Source organism: Carassius gibelio, chromosome B5, assembly GCF_023724105.1.
Source record: "Carassius gibelio isolate Cgi1373 ecotype wild population from Czech Republic chromosome B5, carGib1.2-hapl.c, whole genome shotgun sequence".
NCBI lineage: Eukaryota > Metazoa > Chordata > Actinopteri > Cypriniformes > Cyprinidae > Carassius > Carassius gibelio.
The window spans coordinates 28,880,793-28,901,661 of NC_068400.1; the positions used below are offsets into that span (position 1 = coordinate 28,880,793).

Here is a 20,869-nt window from a genome sequence, read left to right on the forward strand (position 1 = left end):
GATAGATAGATAGATAGATAGATAGATAGATAGATATAGATACATACATACATACACACACACACACACACACACACATCCCGAACGAATCGTTCACACCGTTTTCAGCATAGACGTCACATCATATATGATGTCTATGGTTTTCAGATCCATTTGTTGAAAAGATTCGAATCAAAAGAACAATTCATTCAGGAATCGGGCATGGCATTCGCTAGTGTCGCATGATTTGAGCGTCATCAGCAGCTGGCGTACATTGGTGCGCACGTTGCACTTGATAAATAATACCGTTTTAAATATAAAATCACCATGGCAAATGGTGCAGAGGAAATCGTATTTCGTCGTGGGACGGATCAAGTGAGTATTGAACCATTTAAGTGAGCCAAAGATGTTAGATTTAACTACGTTACGCTAGCTAACGTTACGTTATTTTAGATTTGAGTAACGTTAAATATAACAGGTTGTTGTTGCTCGTTAGCTAGCATATGTTGGCTGCACATTAAAAGTTCAACATGTCTAGTTCGTGATTATTTTGTTTTGTGGATTCGGTTTTAAAGTCAGTTGGAGTAACGACGTCTGAGAAATATGTAACGTTAGTATAAATCATCCAGTTCAGTGGTCAGTAATCTCTTCCTTCTCTTCAGAGCGATGATTCTGACATTTGGGATGATACAGCTTTAATTAAAGCATATGATAAAGCGGTTGCGTCGTTCAAGGTAATAATGATTTTAAAAAGATGAGATAGTTGATACATTGCAGTTTATTTTGCTTCTACAGTAACCTCTGCTCCTTCTTTACTCACAAGAATGCACTGAAAGGAGAGGGCAATGTGACGCCACACAAAAAAGAAAACCCCGGGAAGAAGCGGAAAAACAACAAAAAGAGTAAAAGCAGAAAAAGATGTAACGCCGCACCTGATAAAGAGGTAAACATTAATGGTTTGAGTATTTGAGTTGATTTGGACTATCCAAATAAAACTGTCCGATGCAGATGAACTGAAATGTCTTTTATAGTGGCAAGTCGGGGACTCCTGTTACGCGTTCTGGTCTGAAGATGGAAGCTTGTATGCAGCCACGATTTCCTCAATCGATCAGGAGAAGGGCACTTGTGTGGTCTTTTATACTGATTATGGTAATGAGGAAGAACAGAACCTATGTGACCTTCTGACAGAGGCTTCAGATTTGGATGAAGACACACAGAAAACGGCAGATGTATGTAGAATGTGACACTGGTTTTAATTAGTCCTTTGTATGGGAGGCCCTTTCAGCATAAAAACGTCCCAGCGTTACTCGTCGTAATTATATTTTTACTAGTAACAATTCAATTAAAGAGCTCTATAATTTAATTTTTACTAGTAACAATTACAATTATAGAGCTCTATAATTCAATTTTTACTAGTAACAATTATGATTGTAGAGCTCTCTAATTGAATTATAGAGCTCTGCAATTGTATTCTTACTAGTAACAACTGAATTAAAGAGCTCTATAATTCAATTTTTACTAGTAACAATTCCAATTAGAGAGCTCTACAATTCATTTATTACTAGTAAGAATACAATTGCAGAGCTCTGTAATTCAGTTGTTACTAGTAATAATCCAATTGCAGAGCTCTACAATTCCACTAGAGAGCTCTCTAATTCAATTGTTACTAGTAAAAACTGAATTACAGAGCTCTCTAATTGTAATTGTTACTAGTAAAAACTGAATTAGAGAGCTCTTTAATTCAATTCTTACTAGTAACAATTCCAATTACAGAGCTCTATAATTGTATTATTACTAGTAGAAACTCCAATTCATGAGATGCAAAACAGATTGCAGATATCCCGCCTACAACAGTGCGTTTCAAAATAAAAGCCCTGTAGCGTGGTTCTAAAGTATCCTGAAATATTTTACAGACTTAGGTAACATTAATCATGTTCACATTAAAGCAAAATTAAGATGATGCCTGAGATGAATATTTACAGTGTTTAGAATTGATATGCAATAATAGAATGATTGTGTTTGTTGTTTAGTAAAATAGAAAATATTAGGCCAAATAGTCTTAAACTTTTTTATAAATTGTGACTCGAGGTTAAATCTAGCCTAAAGTTTTTTTCAAGTTTTTTTTTTTTCTTCTTCTTTTTTTCTCATGTGTTTGTTGTTAAGTAAAATGAACAAGCGAACACTGAGGAATTCTGACTGTGCATTTAACTCTTTTGTATATATAAAAATATATATTATCGTTAGTCTCATATCATAATTGATAAAAGTTATATTTCAATGTTTTTGGTAGACAAGAAAAAACAAATTTTTTAGAAATCACATTGTTATTTTTTATTGATATTATAACAGTACATTCAACCAGATGTGTGAACAAGTATGCAAAAAGAAAAAGATCCATCATCAATTGCCTAACCAATAAAAGTGACTTGGCAGAATATGCCATGACTTTCTCTTACATATAAAATGCAAACATAACAAAACTTGTTTTACTCTCCTAAATGTAACCAAGATGTGTAACTTGTGAACCCTAACCAAGTTGTTTCTTATTAATGTCTAACCTTAACCACTGTTTTACTTTTCTACCCTTAATCAAAGTTCCACTTAGGTGCTGTGCAAACATAACCAAAGTTTTTTTTATTCTCCTAAATATAACCAAGATGTGTAATTTGTCCTGACGGCAGTAATGGAATGGGACTGTAGGCAGTCCAGAGAGCCATTCTTTCAGGAAGGTCTGGTCAGCATCTGATATGGGCACACATGGGCCAGTCTTGTTGATCTCGGGTTTACATGGATCAGTTTTGGATTTTAACCATGATCCGATGGTTCTGGGGGCGATGCAAAGTGTTGAACAGAAAAGATTCTTACACACAGGTAGTTTACGTCTATCTGCCAGTTGCAGGTGGTATAATAGGGACGTTGTTCTCCAAGATGCAACACCACCTTTCTTCTGTTTTATGGGCACATTTTGGACTAGAGTCTGGATATACAGCTTGTGTGTCTCCCAGAAAGGCATGGACCAGAAATTGTTGAAGATATCTGTTCCATGCTCTTCTGTCAGTTTCTCTGACTTTAAGCAGTGATGTGATGTGCAGGGTGGGCCCATGGTCTTTGGTGGTCTTTCCTGTCCCATTGGATTCTTCTAATTCTCCCCCTTAAGACGCTTCTCCTTTATCAGCTCTCGCTTCACATATCTGGCCTTGGGCGCCTATGACGTTGAACAGCAGAAGTTTCAAGTACATCTCCTGCATCTCCTTCACTGACAGCTCCTTGAGCTGTGTCTGTATCACTACCATTATCTGGGCTGTCATCTTTCTCAGGTGTATAGTCCTCATCCAAGACAGTGTCATCGATTTCACTATTTGACGATAAATCAGGATCTGATTCTGCTCTGGAGGCTTTACTGGCTGTTTTCTCTTCTATCTGTTGCCCCATGTCTACGCCATTACCTTCTTTCTCAGATCTGCTCTCATCTAAATCCTCCAACTCCACTACATGGGTATCAACTTTATTTCCTGACATTAAAACAGAAAATGGAGTGCTGTTGAGTATTTTAACTCAGTAAATCATGTTAAATTCATAGGTCCACTGCAAAAAAAAAAAAAAAAATCTAAATCTTACCAAATACTTCTTATGTCTAGCCAAAATGTCTAATTTATATAAAAAACTATTTTACTTTTTTATTTTACTATTTTTACTTTTATTTGCATTTAAAATAAAAAGTAAATGCTTGAAAAATTACTTCACTTTATTTTTTCCAGCATCTTTGCATATCTGAACCCTTTCCAGCAGTGACTGTATGATTTTGAGATACATCCTTTCACATTGAGGACATTTGAGGGACTCAAACACAACTATTTAAAAAGATTCAAACATTCACTGATGCTCCAGAAGGAAACAAGATGCATTAAGAGCTGGGGGGGTGAAAACTTTTGGAATTTGAAGATCAAGGTAAATTGTACTTAATTTGTGTACCGGGAAACATACAAGTATCTTCTGTTGCTTACGAAGGGCAGAACTAAATGGAAAACAATTATATTTCAACAAAATAAGAAAAATTTGGCCATCTTCATTGTGTTCAAAAGTTTTCACCCCCCAGCTCTTAATGCATCTTGTTTCCTTCTGGAGCATCAGTGAATGTTTGAATCTTTTTTAATAGTTTTGTTTGAGTCCCTCAAATGTCCTCAGTGTGATAAGGTGCATCTCAAAATCATAAAGTCACTGCTGGAAAGGGTTCAAATATGCAAAGATACTGGAAAACTGAAGAATCTGCAGGACCTTAAAGATTTTTCTGAAGAACGCTGCTCAGTTTAACTGTTCAGAACAAACAAGGGACTCATGCACAACCATCACAAAACAGAAAGACAGTCGAGGATCATCAGGTAACAGAACACAGTACTAAGAACCAAGGGTTCCCAAACTTTTGAGTGGGAAAAGTTTTTTTAATAATTTCAGCAATTCTTTTGTCTTGTGGACTAAATGTTAATATCTTTTATGCACAATATCTTACTCAGGACAGTACTAAATAAAAAATAACATGCATTTAGTATGATCTCTCTTATTTTTTGAAAATTACTCATATTTTCACAGATTCTGCAAGGGGTGCCCAAACTTTCGATCCCCACTGTAAAAACATAAAAACTATCATATTGTATTATTTGTCTGATGATGTTCAATTATCAATCAATTCATCCATAACCAAGAGAATTACTAGATGATTTTCATTATCATTATTATTACTATCATCATTATCATAGATTTTGGCCTTTATCATAGACCTTTCAGTGTCCCACATCAAAAAAAATTAAATGTTGGGTTTAATTAAAAATATTATGTCACCAGGTTCAACACAATTTGTTTAACTAATCTCAACAAACAATAATTTAGTTCATTTTACAAAAGATGTTAAAGTAAACCTAAATTAACAAACCTTAGTAGAATCAACAAACAACAATTCAGTTCATTGTACATGAAAATTGTGATTAATGATGACAAAGAAAAATTACTGATTCCACTTCAGAAACACTGCCCCCTGCAATAAGGATTTTGTAAGACTTTAACACCGAATCAGTAAACTAGAATGCAGTCACCCAATACAATTCAACACCATCATTGCTTCTTAATTAAGGTTCGTCAAAGAGACCTCAAACAGACCACAAACACACGTTTGAAATGCAATGTTACATTTCTAACTTACTTGTGTGATTTGTTCTAAATTACATTAGAACAAGTTCATTAAATTCAACTGTTATCTGTTATTACTCAGGTACCTATCTAATGGTGCTACACTTCTGCAAGAGGGTGACAGAACAACAATTACCCATAATACACTGCAAAATCCTCAGCCAATGAGATTCAAGTCTGTATTGGTTTTATTAATCTGTTACTTTTATGCAACAGTTATGTTGGCTGAACAAATCATTTTTAAGTAAAGCTGACAATACACACTTTTTTTGTTGAATGAACTAGACTAAATTAAGTTCACATTGTTAAAGTAAATTGGCAAAAGTGAAAGTAAATTTTTTTGAGTGTAGGAAGCACCAGATTGTTTTTAGACAACTTGCACTAAGAGCACTAATATGTCTATAATTTCTTTTATGAATGTGTTATCTGCATTTTCTCTTTTTATTTTGTTAGGAGATGTCCTGGGGGTTTTAAAATGGTATTGTGTTTGAATTTAATGTTTTTGCTACAAATCGCAGATATTGCAGACTGCTCAGCCCTGCCTCTCCACCGTGTACTTCGTCCATGTCAGCTGGAGGCGCCAAAGTTTCCCGCCTGCCTGTTTATATACCCCAGTTGAATATGCATAAGGCACGATTAGCATAATGATTTGTCACCGATTACAGAGCTCTGTAATGCAATTGTTACTAGTAAGAATTGCTATTGTAGAGCTCTGTAATTCAATTTGAACTAGTAAGATTGCAATTACAGAGCTCTCTAATTCTAATTGTTACTAGTAAGAACTGAATTATGGAGCTCTGTAACTTAATTCTTACTAGTAACAATTCAATTAGAGAGCTCTGTAATTTAATTATAGAGCTCTATAATCAAATTGTTACTAGTAACAATTAAATTAGAGAGCTCTATAATTTAATTGTTACTAGTAAGAATTGCAATTAGAGAGCTCTGCAATTGAATTCTTACTAGTAATAATTTGATTATAGAGCTCTATAAATGAATTACAGATATGGGAGGCCCTTTCAGCATAAAAACGTCCCAGCGTTACTCGTCGTAATTATATTTGTACTAGTAACAATTCAATTAAAGAGCTCTATAATTTAATTTGTACTAGTAACAATTACAATTATAGAGCTCTATAATTCAATTATTACTAGTAACAATTATGATTATAGAGCTCTCTAATTGAATTCTTACTAGTAACAATTACAATTATAGAGCTCTCTAATTGAATTCTTACTAGTAACAATTACAATTATAGAGCTCTCTAATTGAATTTTTACTAGTAACAATTATGATTATAGAGCTCTCTAATTCAATTGTTACTAGTAACAATTCCAATTAGAGAGCTCTACAATTCATTTATTACTAGTCATATGTCTCCATTGACTTATGGGAGGCCCTTTCAGCATAAAAACGTCCCAGCGTTACTCGTCGTAATTATATTTTTACTAGTAACAATTCAATTAAAGAGCTCTATAATTTAATTTGTACTAGTAACAATTACAATTATAGAGCTCTATAATTCAATTATTACTAGTAACAATTATGATTATAGAGCTCTCTAATTGAATTCTTACTAGTAACAATTACAATTATAGAGCTCTCTAATTGAATTCTTACTAGTAACAATTACAATTATAGAGCTCTCTAATTGAATTTTTACTAGTAACAATTATGATTATAGAGCTCTCTAATTCAATTGTTACTAGTAACAATTCCAATTAGAGAGCTCTACAATTCATTTATTACTAGTCATATGTCTCCATTGACTTCCATTCATTTTTAATTATAGAGCTCTGCAATTCAATTGTTACTAGTAACAATTCTGATTATAGAGCTCTCTAATTGAATTCTTACTAGTAACAATTACAATTATAGAGCTCTGTAATTCAATTGTTACTAGTAACAATTATGATTATAGAGCTCTCTAATTGAATTCTAACTAGTAACAATTACAATTATAGAGCTCTCTAATTGAATTATTACTAGTAACAATTACAATTATAGAGCTCTCTAATTGAATTATTACTAGTAACATTTACCATTATAGAGCTCTCTAATTGAATTCTTACTAGTAACAATTGAATTACAGAGCTCTTCAATTGATTTATTACTAGTAAAAATACACATTAAAGATATGTGTAATTGCAGAGCTCTATAATTGAATTACAGAGCTCTCTAATTGAATTGATACTAGTAACAATTGAATTAGAGAGCTCTCTAATCGTAATTGTTACTAGTAACAATTGAATTACAGAGCTCTCTAATCATAATTGTTACTAGTAACAATTCAATTAGAGAGCTCTGTAATTCATTTAGAGAGCTCTATAATCAAATTATTACTAGTAAGAATTCAATTGCAGAGCTCTCTAATTGCAATTCTTACTAGTAATAATTTAATTATAGAGCTCTCTAATTCAATTGTTACTAGTAACAATTTGATTATAGAGCTCTATAATTAAATTACAGAGCTCTCTAATTGAATTGTTACTAGTAAGAATTAAGTTACAGAGCTCCATAATTCAGTTCTTACTAGTAACAATTAGAATTAGAGAGCTCTGTAATTGCAATCTTACTAGTTCAAATTGAATTACAGAGCTCTACAATAGCAATTCTTACTAGTAACAATTGCATTACAGAGCTCTGTAATCGGTGACATATCATTATGCTAATCGTGCCTTATGCATATTCAACTGGGGTATATAAACAGGCAGGCGGGAAATTTTGGCGCCCCCAGCTGACATGGACGAAGTACACGGTGGAGAGGCAGGGCTGAGCAGTCTGCAATATCTGCGATTTGTAGCCAAAACATTAAATTCAAACACAATACCATTTTAAATCCCCAGGACGTCTCCTAACAAAATAAAAAGAGAAAATGCAGATAACACATTCATAAAAGAAATTATAGACATATTAGTGCTCTTAGTGCAAGTTGTCTAAAAACAATCTGGTGCTTCCTACACTACAAAATTTACTTTCACTTTTGCAAATTTACTTTAACAATGTGAACTTAATTTAGTCTAGTTCATTCAACAAAAAAGTGTGTATTGTCAGCTTAAAAATGATTTGTTCAGCCAACATAACTGTTGCATAAAAGTAACAAATTAATAAAACCAATACAGACTTGAATCTCATTGGCTGAGGATTTTGCAGTGTATTATGGGTAATTGTTGTTCTGTCACCCTCTTGCAGAAGTGTAGCACCATTAGATAGGTACCTGAGTAATAACAGATCACAGTTGAGTTAATGAACTTGTTCTAATGTAATTTAGAACAAATTACACAAATAAGTTCTTCGAAACGTGTGTTTGTAGTCTGTTTGATGAACCTTAATTAAGAAGCAATGTTGGCGTTGAATTGTATTGGGCGACTGCACTCTAGTGTACTGATTCGGTATTAAAGTCTTACAAAATCCTTATTGCAGGGGGCGGTGTTTCTGAAGTGGAATCAGTAATTTTTCTTTGTCATCATTAATCACAATTTTCATGTACAATGAACTGAATTGTTGTTTGTTGATTCTACTAAGGTTTGTTAATTTAAGTTTACTTTAACATCTTTTGTAAAATGAACTAAATTATTGTTTGTTGAGATTAGTTAAACAAATTGTGTTGAACCTGGTGACATAATATTTTTAATTAAACCCAACATTTAATTTTTTTTGATGTGGGACACTGAAAGGTCTATGATAAAGGCCAAAATCTATGATAATGATGATAGTAATAGTAATGATAATAATAATAATGATATTGATAATAATAATGATAATAATAGTAAAAGTTCTGAAAAGGCCAAAGTCTATGATAAAGGCCAAAATCTATGATAATGATGATAGTAATAATAATGATAATGAAAATCATCTAGTAATTCTCTTGGTTATGGATGAATTGATTGATAATTGAACATCATCAGACAAATAATACAATATGATAGTTTTTATGTTTTTACAGTGGGGATCGAAAGTTTGGGCACCCCTTGCAGAATCTGTGAAAATATGAGTAATTTTCAAAAAATAAGAGAGATCATACTAAATGCATGTTATTTTTTATTTAGTACTGTCCTGAGTAAGATATTGTGCATAAAAGATATTAACATTTAGTCCACAAGACAAAAGAATTCCTGAAATTATTAAAATAACCCCACTCAAAAGTCTGGGAACCCTTGGTTCTTAGTACTGTGTTCTGTTACCTGATGATCCTCGACTGTCTTTCTGTTTTGTGATGGTTGTGCATGAGTCCCTTGTTTGTTCTGAACAGTTAAACTGAGCAGCGTTCTTCAGAAAAATCTTTAAGGTCCTGCAGATTCTTCAGTTTTCCAGTATCTTTGCATATTTGAACCCTTTCCAGCAGTGACTTTATGATTTTGAGATGCATCTTTTCACACTGAGGACATTTGAGGGACTCAAACACAACTATTTAAAAAGATTCAAACATTCACTGATGCTCCAGAAGGAAACAAGATGCATTAAGAGCTGGGGGGTGAAAACTTTTGAACACAATAAAGATGGCCAAATTTTTTCTTATTTTGTTGAAATATAATTGTTTTCCATTTAGTTCTGCCCTTCTTAAGCAACAGAAGATACTTGTATGTTTCCCGGTACACAAATTAAGTACAATTTACCTTGATCTTCAAATTCCTAAAGTTTTTACCCCCCAGCTCTTAATGCATCTTGTTTCCTTCTGAAGCATCAGTGAATGTTGGAATCTTTTTAAATATTTGGGTTTGAGTCCCTCAAATGTCCTCAATGTGAAAGGATGTATCTCAAAATCATACAGTCACTGCTGGAAAGGGTTCAGATATGCAAAGATGCTGTAAAAAATAAAGTGAAGTAATTTTTCAAGCATTTACTTTTTATTTTAAATGCAAATAAAAGTAAAAATAGTAAAATAAAAAAAAGTAAAATTGTTTTTTATATAAATTAGACATTTTGACTAGACATAAGAAGTATTTGGTAAGATTTAGAATTTTTTTTTTTTTTTTTTTTTTTTTTTTTTGCAGTGGACCTATGAATTTAACATGATTTACTGAGTTAAAATACTCAACAGCACTCCATTTTCTGTTTTAATGTCAGGAAATAAAGTTGATACCCATGTAGTGGAGTTGGAGGATTTAGTTGAGAGCAGATCTGAGAAAGAAGGTAATGGCGTAGACATGGGGCAACAAATAGAAGAGGAAACGGCCAGTAAAGCCTCCAGAGCAGAATCAGATCCTGATTTATCGTCAAATAGTGAAATCGATGACACTGTCTTGGATGAGGACTATACACCTGAGAAAGATGACAGCCCAGATAATGGTAGTGATACAGACACAGCTCAAGGAGCTGTCAGTGAAGGAGATGCAGGAGATGTACTTGAAACTTCTGCTGTTCAACGTCATAGGCGCCCAAGGCCAGATATGTGGAAGCGAGAGCTGATAAAGGAGAAGCGTCTTAAGGGGGAGATTTAGAAGAATCCAATGGGACAGGAGAGACCACCAAAGATCATGGGCCCACCCTGCACATCACATCACTGCTTAAAGTCAGAGAAACTGAATGAAGAGCATGGAACAGATATCTTCAACAATTTCTGGTCCATGCCTTTCTGGGAGACACACAAGCTGTATATCCAGACTCTAGTCCAAAATGTGCCCATAAAACAGAAGAAAGGTGTTGTTGCATCTTGGAGAACAACGTCCCTATTATACCACCTGCAACTGGCAGATAGACGTAAACTACCTGTGTGTAAGAATCTTTTCTGTTCAACACTTTGCATCGCCCCCAGAACCATCGGATCATGGTTAAAATCCAAAACTGATCCGTGTAAACCCGAGATCAACAAGACTGGCCCATGTGTGCCCATATCAGATGTTGACCAGACCTTCCTGAAAGAATGGCTCTCTGGACTGCCTACAGTCCCATCCCATTACTGCCGTCAGGACAAATTACACATCTTGGTTATATTTAGGAGAATAAAAAAAACTTTGGTTATGTTTGCACAGCACCTAAGTGGAACTTCGATTAAGGGTGGGAAAGGAAAACAGTGGTTAAGGTTAGACATTAATAAGAAACAACTTGGTTAGGGTTCACAAGTTACACATCTTGGTTACATTTAGGAGAGTAAAACAAGTTTTGTTATGTTTGCATTTTATATGTAAGAGAAAGTCATGGCATATTCTGCCTAAGTCACTTTTATTGGTTAGGCAATTGATGATGGATCTTTTTCTTTTTGCATACTTGTTCACACATCTGGTTGAATGTACTGCTATAATATCAATAAAAAATAACAATGTGATTTCTAAAAAAAAATTTTTTCTTGTTTACCAAAACATTGAAATATAACTTTTATCAATTATGATATGAGACTAACGATAATATATATATTTATATATACAAAAGAGTTAAATGCACAGTCAGAATTCCTTAGTGTTCTCTTGTTCATTTTACTTAACAACAAACACATGCAACCACAACAGGCATAAGCTTATTTGAAGGCAAAATATAAAACAATATTGCAACCTGGAGAAAAAAAGAAGAAGAAAAAAAAAAAAAACTTGAAAAAAACTTTAGGCTAGATTTAACCCCGAGTCACAATTTATAAAAAAGTTTAAGACTATTTGGCCTAATGTTTTCTATTTTACTAAACAACAAACACAATCATTCTATTATTGCATATCAATTCTAAACACTGTAAATATTCATCTCAGGCATCATCTTAATTTTGCTTTAATGTGAACATGATTAATGTTACCTAAGTCTGTACAATATTTCAGGATACTTTAGAACCACGCTACAGGGCTTTTATTTTGAAATGCACTGTTGTAGGCGGGATATCTGCAATCTGTTTTGCATCTCATGAATAGGAGTTTCTACTAGTAATAATACAATTATAGAGCTCTGTAATTGGAATTGTTACTAGTAAGAATTGAATTAAAGAGCTCTCTAATTCAGTTTTTACTAGTAACAATTACAATTAGAGAGCTCTATAATTCAGTTTTTACTAGTAACAATTGAATTAGAGAGCTCTCTAGTGGAATTGCAGAGCTCTGCAATTGGATTATTACTAGTAACAACTGAATTGCAGAGCTCTGCAATTGTATTCTTACTAGTAATAAATGAATTGTAGAGCTCTCTAATTGGAATTGTTACTAGTAAAAATTGAATTATAGAGCTCTTTAATTCAGTTGTTACTAGTAAGAATACAATTGCAGAGCTCTATAATTCAATTAGAGAGCTCTACAATCATAATTGTTACTAGTAAAAATTGAATTATAGAGCTCTATAATTGTAATTGTTACTAGTAGAAATTAAATTATAGAGCTCTTTAATTGAATTGTTACTAGTAAAAATATAATTACGACGAGTAACGCTGGGACGTTTTTTTGCTGAAACGGCCTCCCATATTGACTTCCATTCATTTTTAATTATAGAGCTCTGCAATTCAATTGTTACTAGTAACAATTCGGATTATAGAGCTCTCTAATTGAATTGTTACTAGTAACAATTACAATTATAGAGCTCTCTAATTCAATTGTTACTAGTAACAATTATGATTATAGAGCTCTCTAATTGAATTCTTACTAGTAACAATTACAATTATAGAGCTCTCTAATTGAATTCTTACTAGTAACAATTACAATTATAGAGCTCTCTAATTGAATTATTACTAGTAACAATTACCATTATAGAGCTCTCTAATTGAATTCTTACTAGTAACAATTGAATTACAGAGCTCTTCAATTGATTTATTACTAGTAAAAATACACATTAAAGATATGTGTAATTGCAGAGCTCTCTAATTGAATTACAGAGCTCTCTAATTCAATTGTTACTAGTAACAATTGAATTAGAGAGCTCTCTAATCGTAATTGTTACTAGTAACAATTGAATTACAGAGCTCTCTAATCATAATTGTTACTAGTAACAATTCAATTAGAGAGCTCTGTAATTCATTTATAGAGCTCTATAATCAAATTATTACTAGTAAGAATTCAATTGCAGAGCTCTCTAATTGCAATTCTTACTAGTAATAATTTAATTATAGAGCTCTCTAATTCAATTGTTACTAGTAACAATTGGATTATAGAGCTCTATAATTAAATTACAGAGCTCTCTAATTGAATTGTTACTAGTAAGAATTAAGTTACAGAGCTCCATAATTCAGTTCTTACTAGTAACAATTAGAATTAGAGAGCTCTGTAATTGCAATCTTACTAGTTCAAATTGAATTACAGAGCTCTACAATAGCAATTCTTACTAGTAACAATTGCATTACAGAGCTCTGTAATCGGTGACATATCATTATGCTAATCGTGCCTTATGCATATTCAACTGGGGTATATAAACAGGCAGGCGGGAAATTTTGGCGCCCCCAGCTGACATGGACGAAGTACACGGTGAGAGGCAGGGCTGAGCAGTCTGCAATATCTGCGATTTGTAGCCAAAACATTAAATTCAAACACAATACCATTTTAAAAACCCCAGGACGTCTCCTAACAAAATAAAAAGAGAAAATGCAGATAACACATTCATAAAAGAATTTATAGACATATTAGTGCTCTTAGTGCAAGTTGTCTAAAAACAATCTGGTGCTTCCTACACTCAAAAAAATGTACTTTCACTTTTGCCAATTTACTTTAACAATGTGAACTTAATTTAGTCTAGTTCATTCAACAAAAAAGTGTGTATTGTCAGCTTTACTTAAAAATGATTTGTTCAGCCAACATAACTGTTGCATAAAAGTAACAGATTAATAAAACCAATACAGACTTGAATCTCATTGGCTGAGGATTTTGCAGTGTATTATGGGTAATTGTTGTTCTGTCACCCTCTTGCAGAAGTGTAGCACCATTAGATAGGTACCTGAGTAATAACAGATCACAGTTGAGTTAATGAACTTGTTCTAAAGTAATTTAGAACAAATTACACAAAAAAGTTCTTCGAAATGTAGTATTGCATTTCAAACGTGTGTTTGTGGTCTGTTTGATGAACCTTAACTAAGGAGCAATGTTGGCGTTGAATCGTATTGGGCGACTGCACTCTAGTGTACTGATTCAGTATTAAAGTCTTACAAAATCCTTATTGCAGGGGGCGGTGTTTCTGAAGTGGAATCAGTATTTTTTCTTTGTCATCATTAATCACAATTTTCATGTACAATGAACTTAATTGTTGTTTGTTGATTCTACTAAGGTTTGTTAATTTAAGTTTACTTTAACATCTTTTGTAAAATGAACTAAATTATTGTTTGTTGAGATTAGTTAAACAAATTGTGTTGAACCTGGTGACATAATATTTTTAATTAAACCCAACATTTAATTTTTTTTGATGTGGGACACTGAAAGGTCTATGATAAAGGCCAAAATCTATGATAATGATGATAGTAATAGTAATGATAATAATAATAATGATATTGATAATAATAATGATAATAATAGTAAAAGTTCTGAAAAGGCCAAAGTCTATGATAAAGGCCAAAATCTATGATAATGATGATAGTAATAATAATGATAATGAAAATCATCTAGTAATTCTCTTGGTTATGGATGAATTGATTGATAATTGAACATCATCAGACAAATAATACAATATGATAGTTTTTATGTTTTTACAGTGGGGATCGAAAGTTTGGGCACCCCTTGCAGAATCTGTGAAAATATGAGTAATTTTCAAAAAATAAGAGAGATCATACTAAATGCATGTTATTTTTTATTTAGTACTGTCCTGAGTAAGATATTGTGCATAAAAGATATTAACATTTAGTCCACAAGACAAAAGAATTGCTGAAATTATTAAAATAACCCCACTCAAAAGTTATATATACTGTGTGCTGTTACCTGATGATCCTCGACTGTCTTTCTGTTTTGTGATGGTTGTGCATGAGTCCCTTGTTTGTTCTGAACAGTTAAACTGAGCAGCGTTCTTCAGAAAAATCTTTAAGGTCCTGCAGATTCTTCAGTTTTCCAGTATCTTTGCATATTTCAACCCTTTCCAGCAGTGACTTTATGATTTTGAGATGCATCTTTTCACACTGAGGACATTTGAGGGACTCAAACACAACTATTTAAAAAGATTCAAACATTCACTGATGCTCCAGAAGGAAACAAGATGCATTAAGAAAACTTTTGAACACAATGAAGATGGCCAAATTTTTCTTATTTTGTTGAAATATAATTGTTTTCCATTTAGTTCTGCCCTTCTTAAGCAACAGAAGATACTTGTATGTTTCCCGGTACACAAATTAAGTACAATTTACCTTGATCTTCAAATTCCTAAAGTTTTTACCCCCCAGCTCTTAATGCATCTTGTTTCCTTCTGAAGCATCAGTGAATGTTGGAATCTTTTTAAATATTTGGGTTTGAGTCCCTCAAATGTCCTCAATGTGAAAGGATGTATCTCAAAATCATACAGTCACTGCTGGAAAGGGTTCAGATATGCAAAGATGCTGTAAAAAATAAAGTGAAGTAATTTTTCAAGCATTTACTTTTTATTTTAAATGCAAATAAAAGTAAAAATAGTACAATAAAAAAAAGTAAAATTGTTTTTTATATAAATTAGACATTTTGACTAGACATAAGAAGTATTTGGTAAGATTTAGAATTTTTTTTTTTTTTTTTTTTTTTTTTTTTTGCAGTGGACCTATGAATTTAACATGATTTACTGAGTTAAAATAATCAACAGCACTCCATTTTCTGTTTTAATGTCAGGAAATAAAGTTGATACCCATGTAGTGGAGTTGGAGGATTTAGATGAGAGCAGATCTGAGAAAGAAGGTAATGGCGTAGACATGGGGCAACAAATAGAAGAGGAAACGGCCAGTAAAGCCTCCAGAGCAGAATCAGATCCTGATTTATCGTCAAATAGTGAAATCGATGACACTGTCTTGGATGAGGACTATACACCTGAGAAAGATGACAGCCCAGATAATGGTAGTGATACAGACACAGCTCAAGGAGCTGTCAGTGAAGGAGATGCAGGAGATGTACTTGAAACTTCTGCTGTTCAACGTCATAGGCGCCCAAGGCCAGATATGTGGACGAGAGAACTGATAAAGGAGAAGCGTCTTAAGGGGGAGAATTAGAAGAATCCAATGGGACAGGAGAGACCCCCAAAGACCATGGGCCCACCCTACACATCACATCACTGCTTAAAGTCAGAGAAACTGATTGAATAGCATGGAACAGATATCTTCAACAATTTCTGGTCCATGCCTTTCTGGGAGACACGCAAGCTGTATATCCAGACTCTAGTCCAAAATGTGCCCATAAAACAGAAGAAAGGTGGTGTTGCATCTTGGAGAACAACGTCCCTATTATACCACCTGCAACTGGCAGATAGACGTAAACTACCTGTGTGTAAGAATCTTTTCTGTTCAACACTTTGCATCGCCCCCAGAACCATCGGATCATGGTTAAAATCCAAAACTGATCCGTGTAAACCCGAGATCAACAAGACTGGCCCATGTGTGCCCATATCAGATGTTGACCAGACCTTCCTGAAAGAATGGCTCTCTGGACTGCCTACAGTCCCATCCCATTACTGCCGTCAGGACAAATTACACATCTTGGTTATATTTAGGAGAATAAAAAAACTTTGGTTATGTTTGCACAGCACCTAAGTGGAACTTTGATTAAGGGTAGAAAAGGAAAACAGTGGTTAAGGTTAGACATTAATAAGAAACAACTTGGTTAGGGTTCACAAGTTACACATCTTGGCTACATTTAGGAGAGTAAAACAAGTTTTGTTATGTTTGCATTTTATATGTAAGAGAAAGTCATGGCATATTCTGCCTAAGTCACTTTTATTGGTTAGGCAATTGATGATGGATCTTTTTGTTTTTGCATACTTGTTCACACATCTGGTTGAATGTACTGTTATAATATCAATAAAAAATAACAATGTGATTTCTAAAAAATTTGTTTTTTCTTGTTTACCAAAAACATTGAAATATAACTTTTATCAATTATGATATGAGACTAACGATAATATATATTTATATATACAAAAGAGTTAAATGCACAGTCAGAATTCCTCAGTGTTCTCTTGTTCATTTTACTTAACAACAAACACATGCAACCACAACAGGCATAAGCTTATTTGAAGGCAAAATATAAAACAATATTGCAACCTGGAGAAAAAAAGAAGAAAAAAAAAAAAACTTGAAAAAAACTTTAGGCTAGATTTAACCCCGAGTCACAATTTATAAAAAAGTTTAAGACTATTTGGCCTAATGTTTTCTATTTTACTAAACAACAAACACAATCATTCTATTATTGCATATCAATTCTAAACACTGTAAATATTCATCTCAGGCATCATCTTAATTTTGCTTTAATGTGAACATGATTAATGTTACCTAAGTCTGTAAAATATTTCAGGATACTTTAGAACCACGCTACAGGGCTTTTATTTTGAAACGCACTGTTGTAGGCGGGATATCTGCAATCTGTTTTGCATCTCATGAATAGGAGTTTCTACTAGTAATAATACAATTATAGAGCTCTGTAATTGGAATTGTTACTAGTAAGAATTGAATTAAAGAGCTCTCTAATTCAGTTTTTACTAGTAACAATTACAATTAGAGAGCTCTATAATTCAGTTTTTACTAGTAACAATTGAATTAGAGAGCTCTCTAGTGGAATTGCAGAGCTCTGCAATTGGATTATTACTAGTAACAACTGAATTACAGAGCTCTGCAATTGTATTCTTACTAGTAATAAATGAATTGTAGAGCTCTCTAATTGGAATTGTTACTAGTAAAAATTGAATTATAGAGCTCTTTAATTCAGTTGTTACTAGTAAGAATACAATTGCAGAGCTCTATAATTCAATTAGAGAGCTCTACAATCATAATTGTTACTAGTAAAAATTGAATTATAGAGCTCTATAATTGTAATTGTTACTAGTAAAAATTAAATTATAGAGCTCTTTAATTGAATTGTTACTAGTAAAAATATAATTAGGACGAGTAACGCTGGAACGTTTTTTTGCTGAAACGGCCTCCCATATTGACTTCCATTCATTTTTAATTATAGAGCTCTTTAATTGAATTGTTACTAGTAAAAATATAATTAGGACGAGTAACGCTGGAACGTTTTTTTGCTGAAACGGCCTCCCATATTACAGAGCTCTCTAATTGAATTGTTACTAGTAACAATTATGATTAGAGAGCTCTGTAATTCAATTGTTACTAGTAACAATTACGATTAGAGAGCTCTCTAATTCAATTGTTACTAGTAACAATTGAATTAGAGAGCTCTGTAATTCAATTATAGAGCTCTGCAATTACACATATCTTTAATGTGTATTTTTACTAGTAATAAATCAATTGAAGAGCTCTGTAATTCAATTGTTACTAGTAAGAATTCAATTAGAGAGCTCTATAATGATAATTGTTACTAGTAATAATTCAATTAGAGAGCTCTATAATTGTAATTGTTACTAGTAAGAATTCAATTAGAGAGCTCTATAATTGTAATTGTTACTAGTAAGAATTCAATTAGAGAGCTCTATAATCATAATTGTTACTAGTAACAATTGAATTACAGAGCTCTATAATTGTAATTGTTACTAGTAACAATTCAATTAGAGAGCTCTATAATCCGAATTGTTACTAGTAACAATTGAATTGCAGAGCTCTATAATTAAAAATGAATGGAAGTCAATGGAGACATATGACTAGTAATAAATGAATTGTAGAGCTCTCTAATTGGAATTGTTACTAGTAACAATTGAATTAGAGAGCTCTATAATCATAATTGTTACTAGTAAAAATTCAATTAGAGAGCTCTATAATTGTAATTGTTACTAGTAAGAATTCAATTAGAGAGCTCTATAATTGTAATTGTTACTAGTAAGAATTCAATTAGAGAGCTCTATAATTGTAATTGTTACTAGTAACAATTGAATTATAGAGCTCTATAATTGTAATTGTAACTAGTAGAAATTAAATTATAGAGCTCTTTAATTGAATTGTTACTAGTAAAAATATAATTACGACGAGTAACGCTGGGACGTTTTTATGCTGAAAGGGCCTCCCATACCTTTGAGGGGTTTAAGGAATAGTTCACAATCACAAATGACAATTTTCTGAAATTACCAACATGCATGCCATCCTACATGTAGATAATTTTGTTTATTCGTTGGAAGATAATTTGAGAAATGTACTATTATGTCACTTGCTCGCCAGTGGACCCTCTGCAGCGAATGGGTGCCGTCAGAATGAGAGTCCAAACAACTGATAAAAATAGTCCATCAATTAACATCTTGTTAAGTGAAAAGCTGCATGTTTGTAAGAAAGTAATTAATCAGTTAGGTGTTTTAACTTCAAACCTTCATCTCTGGCCAAAAACATAATCCATGGTACTGGTTCTTCCAGTGAAAAAGCAGAAAAGAGAAAAACGGAAATCTCCCGTTCCTCTCTTACTGTAGTCTAACAACATAATTGTTTAGAATTGTTTTTGCTTGTTCTGTGCATAGTTCTCTCCTAATATAGGTTTTAATACATTTTTTTACTGTAGTTATTGCAAGCATACAACTTTTCACTTAACAAGATGTTACAGATTATAGATGTTGTGGATTATTGTGGTGTTTTAATCACCAATTTAGACTCCCATTTTGACGGCACCCATAGGATCCATTGATGAGCAAGTAATGTTTATTTCTCCAAATACGTTTTGATAAAGAAGCATATAGAATCTACATCTTGGATTGCCTGGAGTTGAAAAAAAATGAAGCAAATTTTCTATTTCTTTAATAATGCAGTTGTATAACATTTGTTGTTCACTTGTCTAATTTCAGGTCAGAGAGACTGAGTCTTCAACAGAGGAGAGCGATCGATCTTTCACTCCGCAGAAGTCCGGCCATCAGAATCACAAACCTAAAGGCAGATCTCCCATGGGGCCTCCATCATGGGTTCCTGGTTTTCCACCTGGACCCCCACCAGGACCTCACTTCCAAAAAGTGAATATTTAACATCTCTGTGGCACAGTCTTTTCTTGTTTTGAAATGCAGTATTTAACATTGCAAAGCGATTCGCTAGCTTGTCAGATAAGTTGTTTTTATATTGCACCACACAAAAAAACTAAGACATTGTTCTCTCCAGATGGATGGCAGACGATCAGAAGGTCCTGGAGCTTTCTTCCCTGGATGGCCTCCAATGATTCCACCCGGTCCTCCAGTAAGAAGCAGCTGGAAATGTTCTTATATAAAAAGTGATCTAGTAAAGGCATTAACAAACACAGCTTAAAATGGGGCAAATTAACTAAAATATGAATTTATTGTTGGCCCAGATGATCCCACCACCTCCACCAATGAGTCCAGACTCTTTAGAGGATGATGAGGCTTTGGGCAGTATGCTTATTTCCTGGTACATGAGTGGCTATCACACGGGATACTATTTGGTACAGTTTTACTATTTGTTACTTGTCATTAACAAATGTTGTCTTCTGCACCTGCTTTGTTGGTTTTAAACTTAAACTCTTGTCTCATTCACAGGGTTTAAAACAAGGTCGTAGAGAGGCTGCGGCATCCAAGAAATCACATCGGAAATAAAGACCCAGCGGTTGGTTTTTATTAACCTTAGAATTTTTACAAATTGCTTTGACTTGTTCGAATTTCTGATTTAGGTTCACTATTACTTTTTTCCATTTAGAGTCGAATATGAATGTGATTCTGCAGCAGGCTTGATTCCGATTTCTATTTTGTATTGTTTGTAAATAAATAAAAGTAATTGTGCTTTTTT

At 33.2% G+C, this 20,869-nt stretch overlaps 1 protein-coding gene and 1 long non-coding RNA gene across 3 annotated transcripts; one reads left to right on the plus strand and one right to left on the minus strand.

The window, feature by feature from the left end:
- Positions 1-47: 47 nt before the first annotated feature.
- On the plus strand, positions 48-20,869 carry smn1 (survival of motor neuron 1, telomeric). 2 transcript variants are annotated; one of them, XM_052557884.1, is made up of 9 exons: positions 48-354; positions 642-713; positions 803-922; positions 1,011-1,208; positions 19,927-20,088; positions 20,231-20,305; positions 20,418-20,528; positions 20,623-20,689; positions 20,780-20,869. In XM_052557884.1, the coding sequence occupies exons 1-8, from the start codon at positions 307-309 to the stop codon at positions 20,677-20,679; spliced, it is 843 nt and encodes a 280-aa protein (XP_052413844.1). In that variant the 5' UTR covers positions 48-306; the 3' UTR covers positions 20,680-20,689; positions 20,780-20,869. The 2 variants fall into 2 exon arrangements, with proteins under 2 accessions (XP_052413844.1, XP_052413845.1); XM_052557885.1 differs by lacking the exon at positions 642-713 and having other exon boundaries at positions 197-354; positions 20,623-20,869.
- Positions 11,560-18,013, minus strand: LOC127958854 (uncharacterized). Its single transcript, XR_008154164.1, has 2 exons — positions 17,286-18,013; positions 11,560-11,683 (listed from the first exon to the last, which is right to left on the minus strand). It is a non-coding gene; the product is annotated as an uncharacterized LOC127958854 (long non-coding RNA).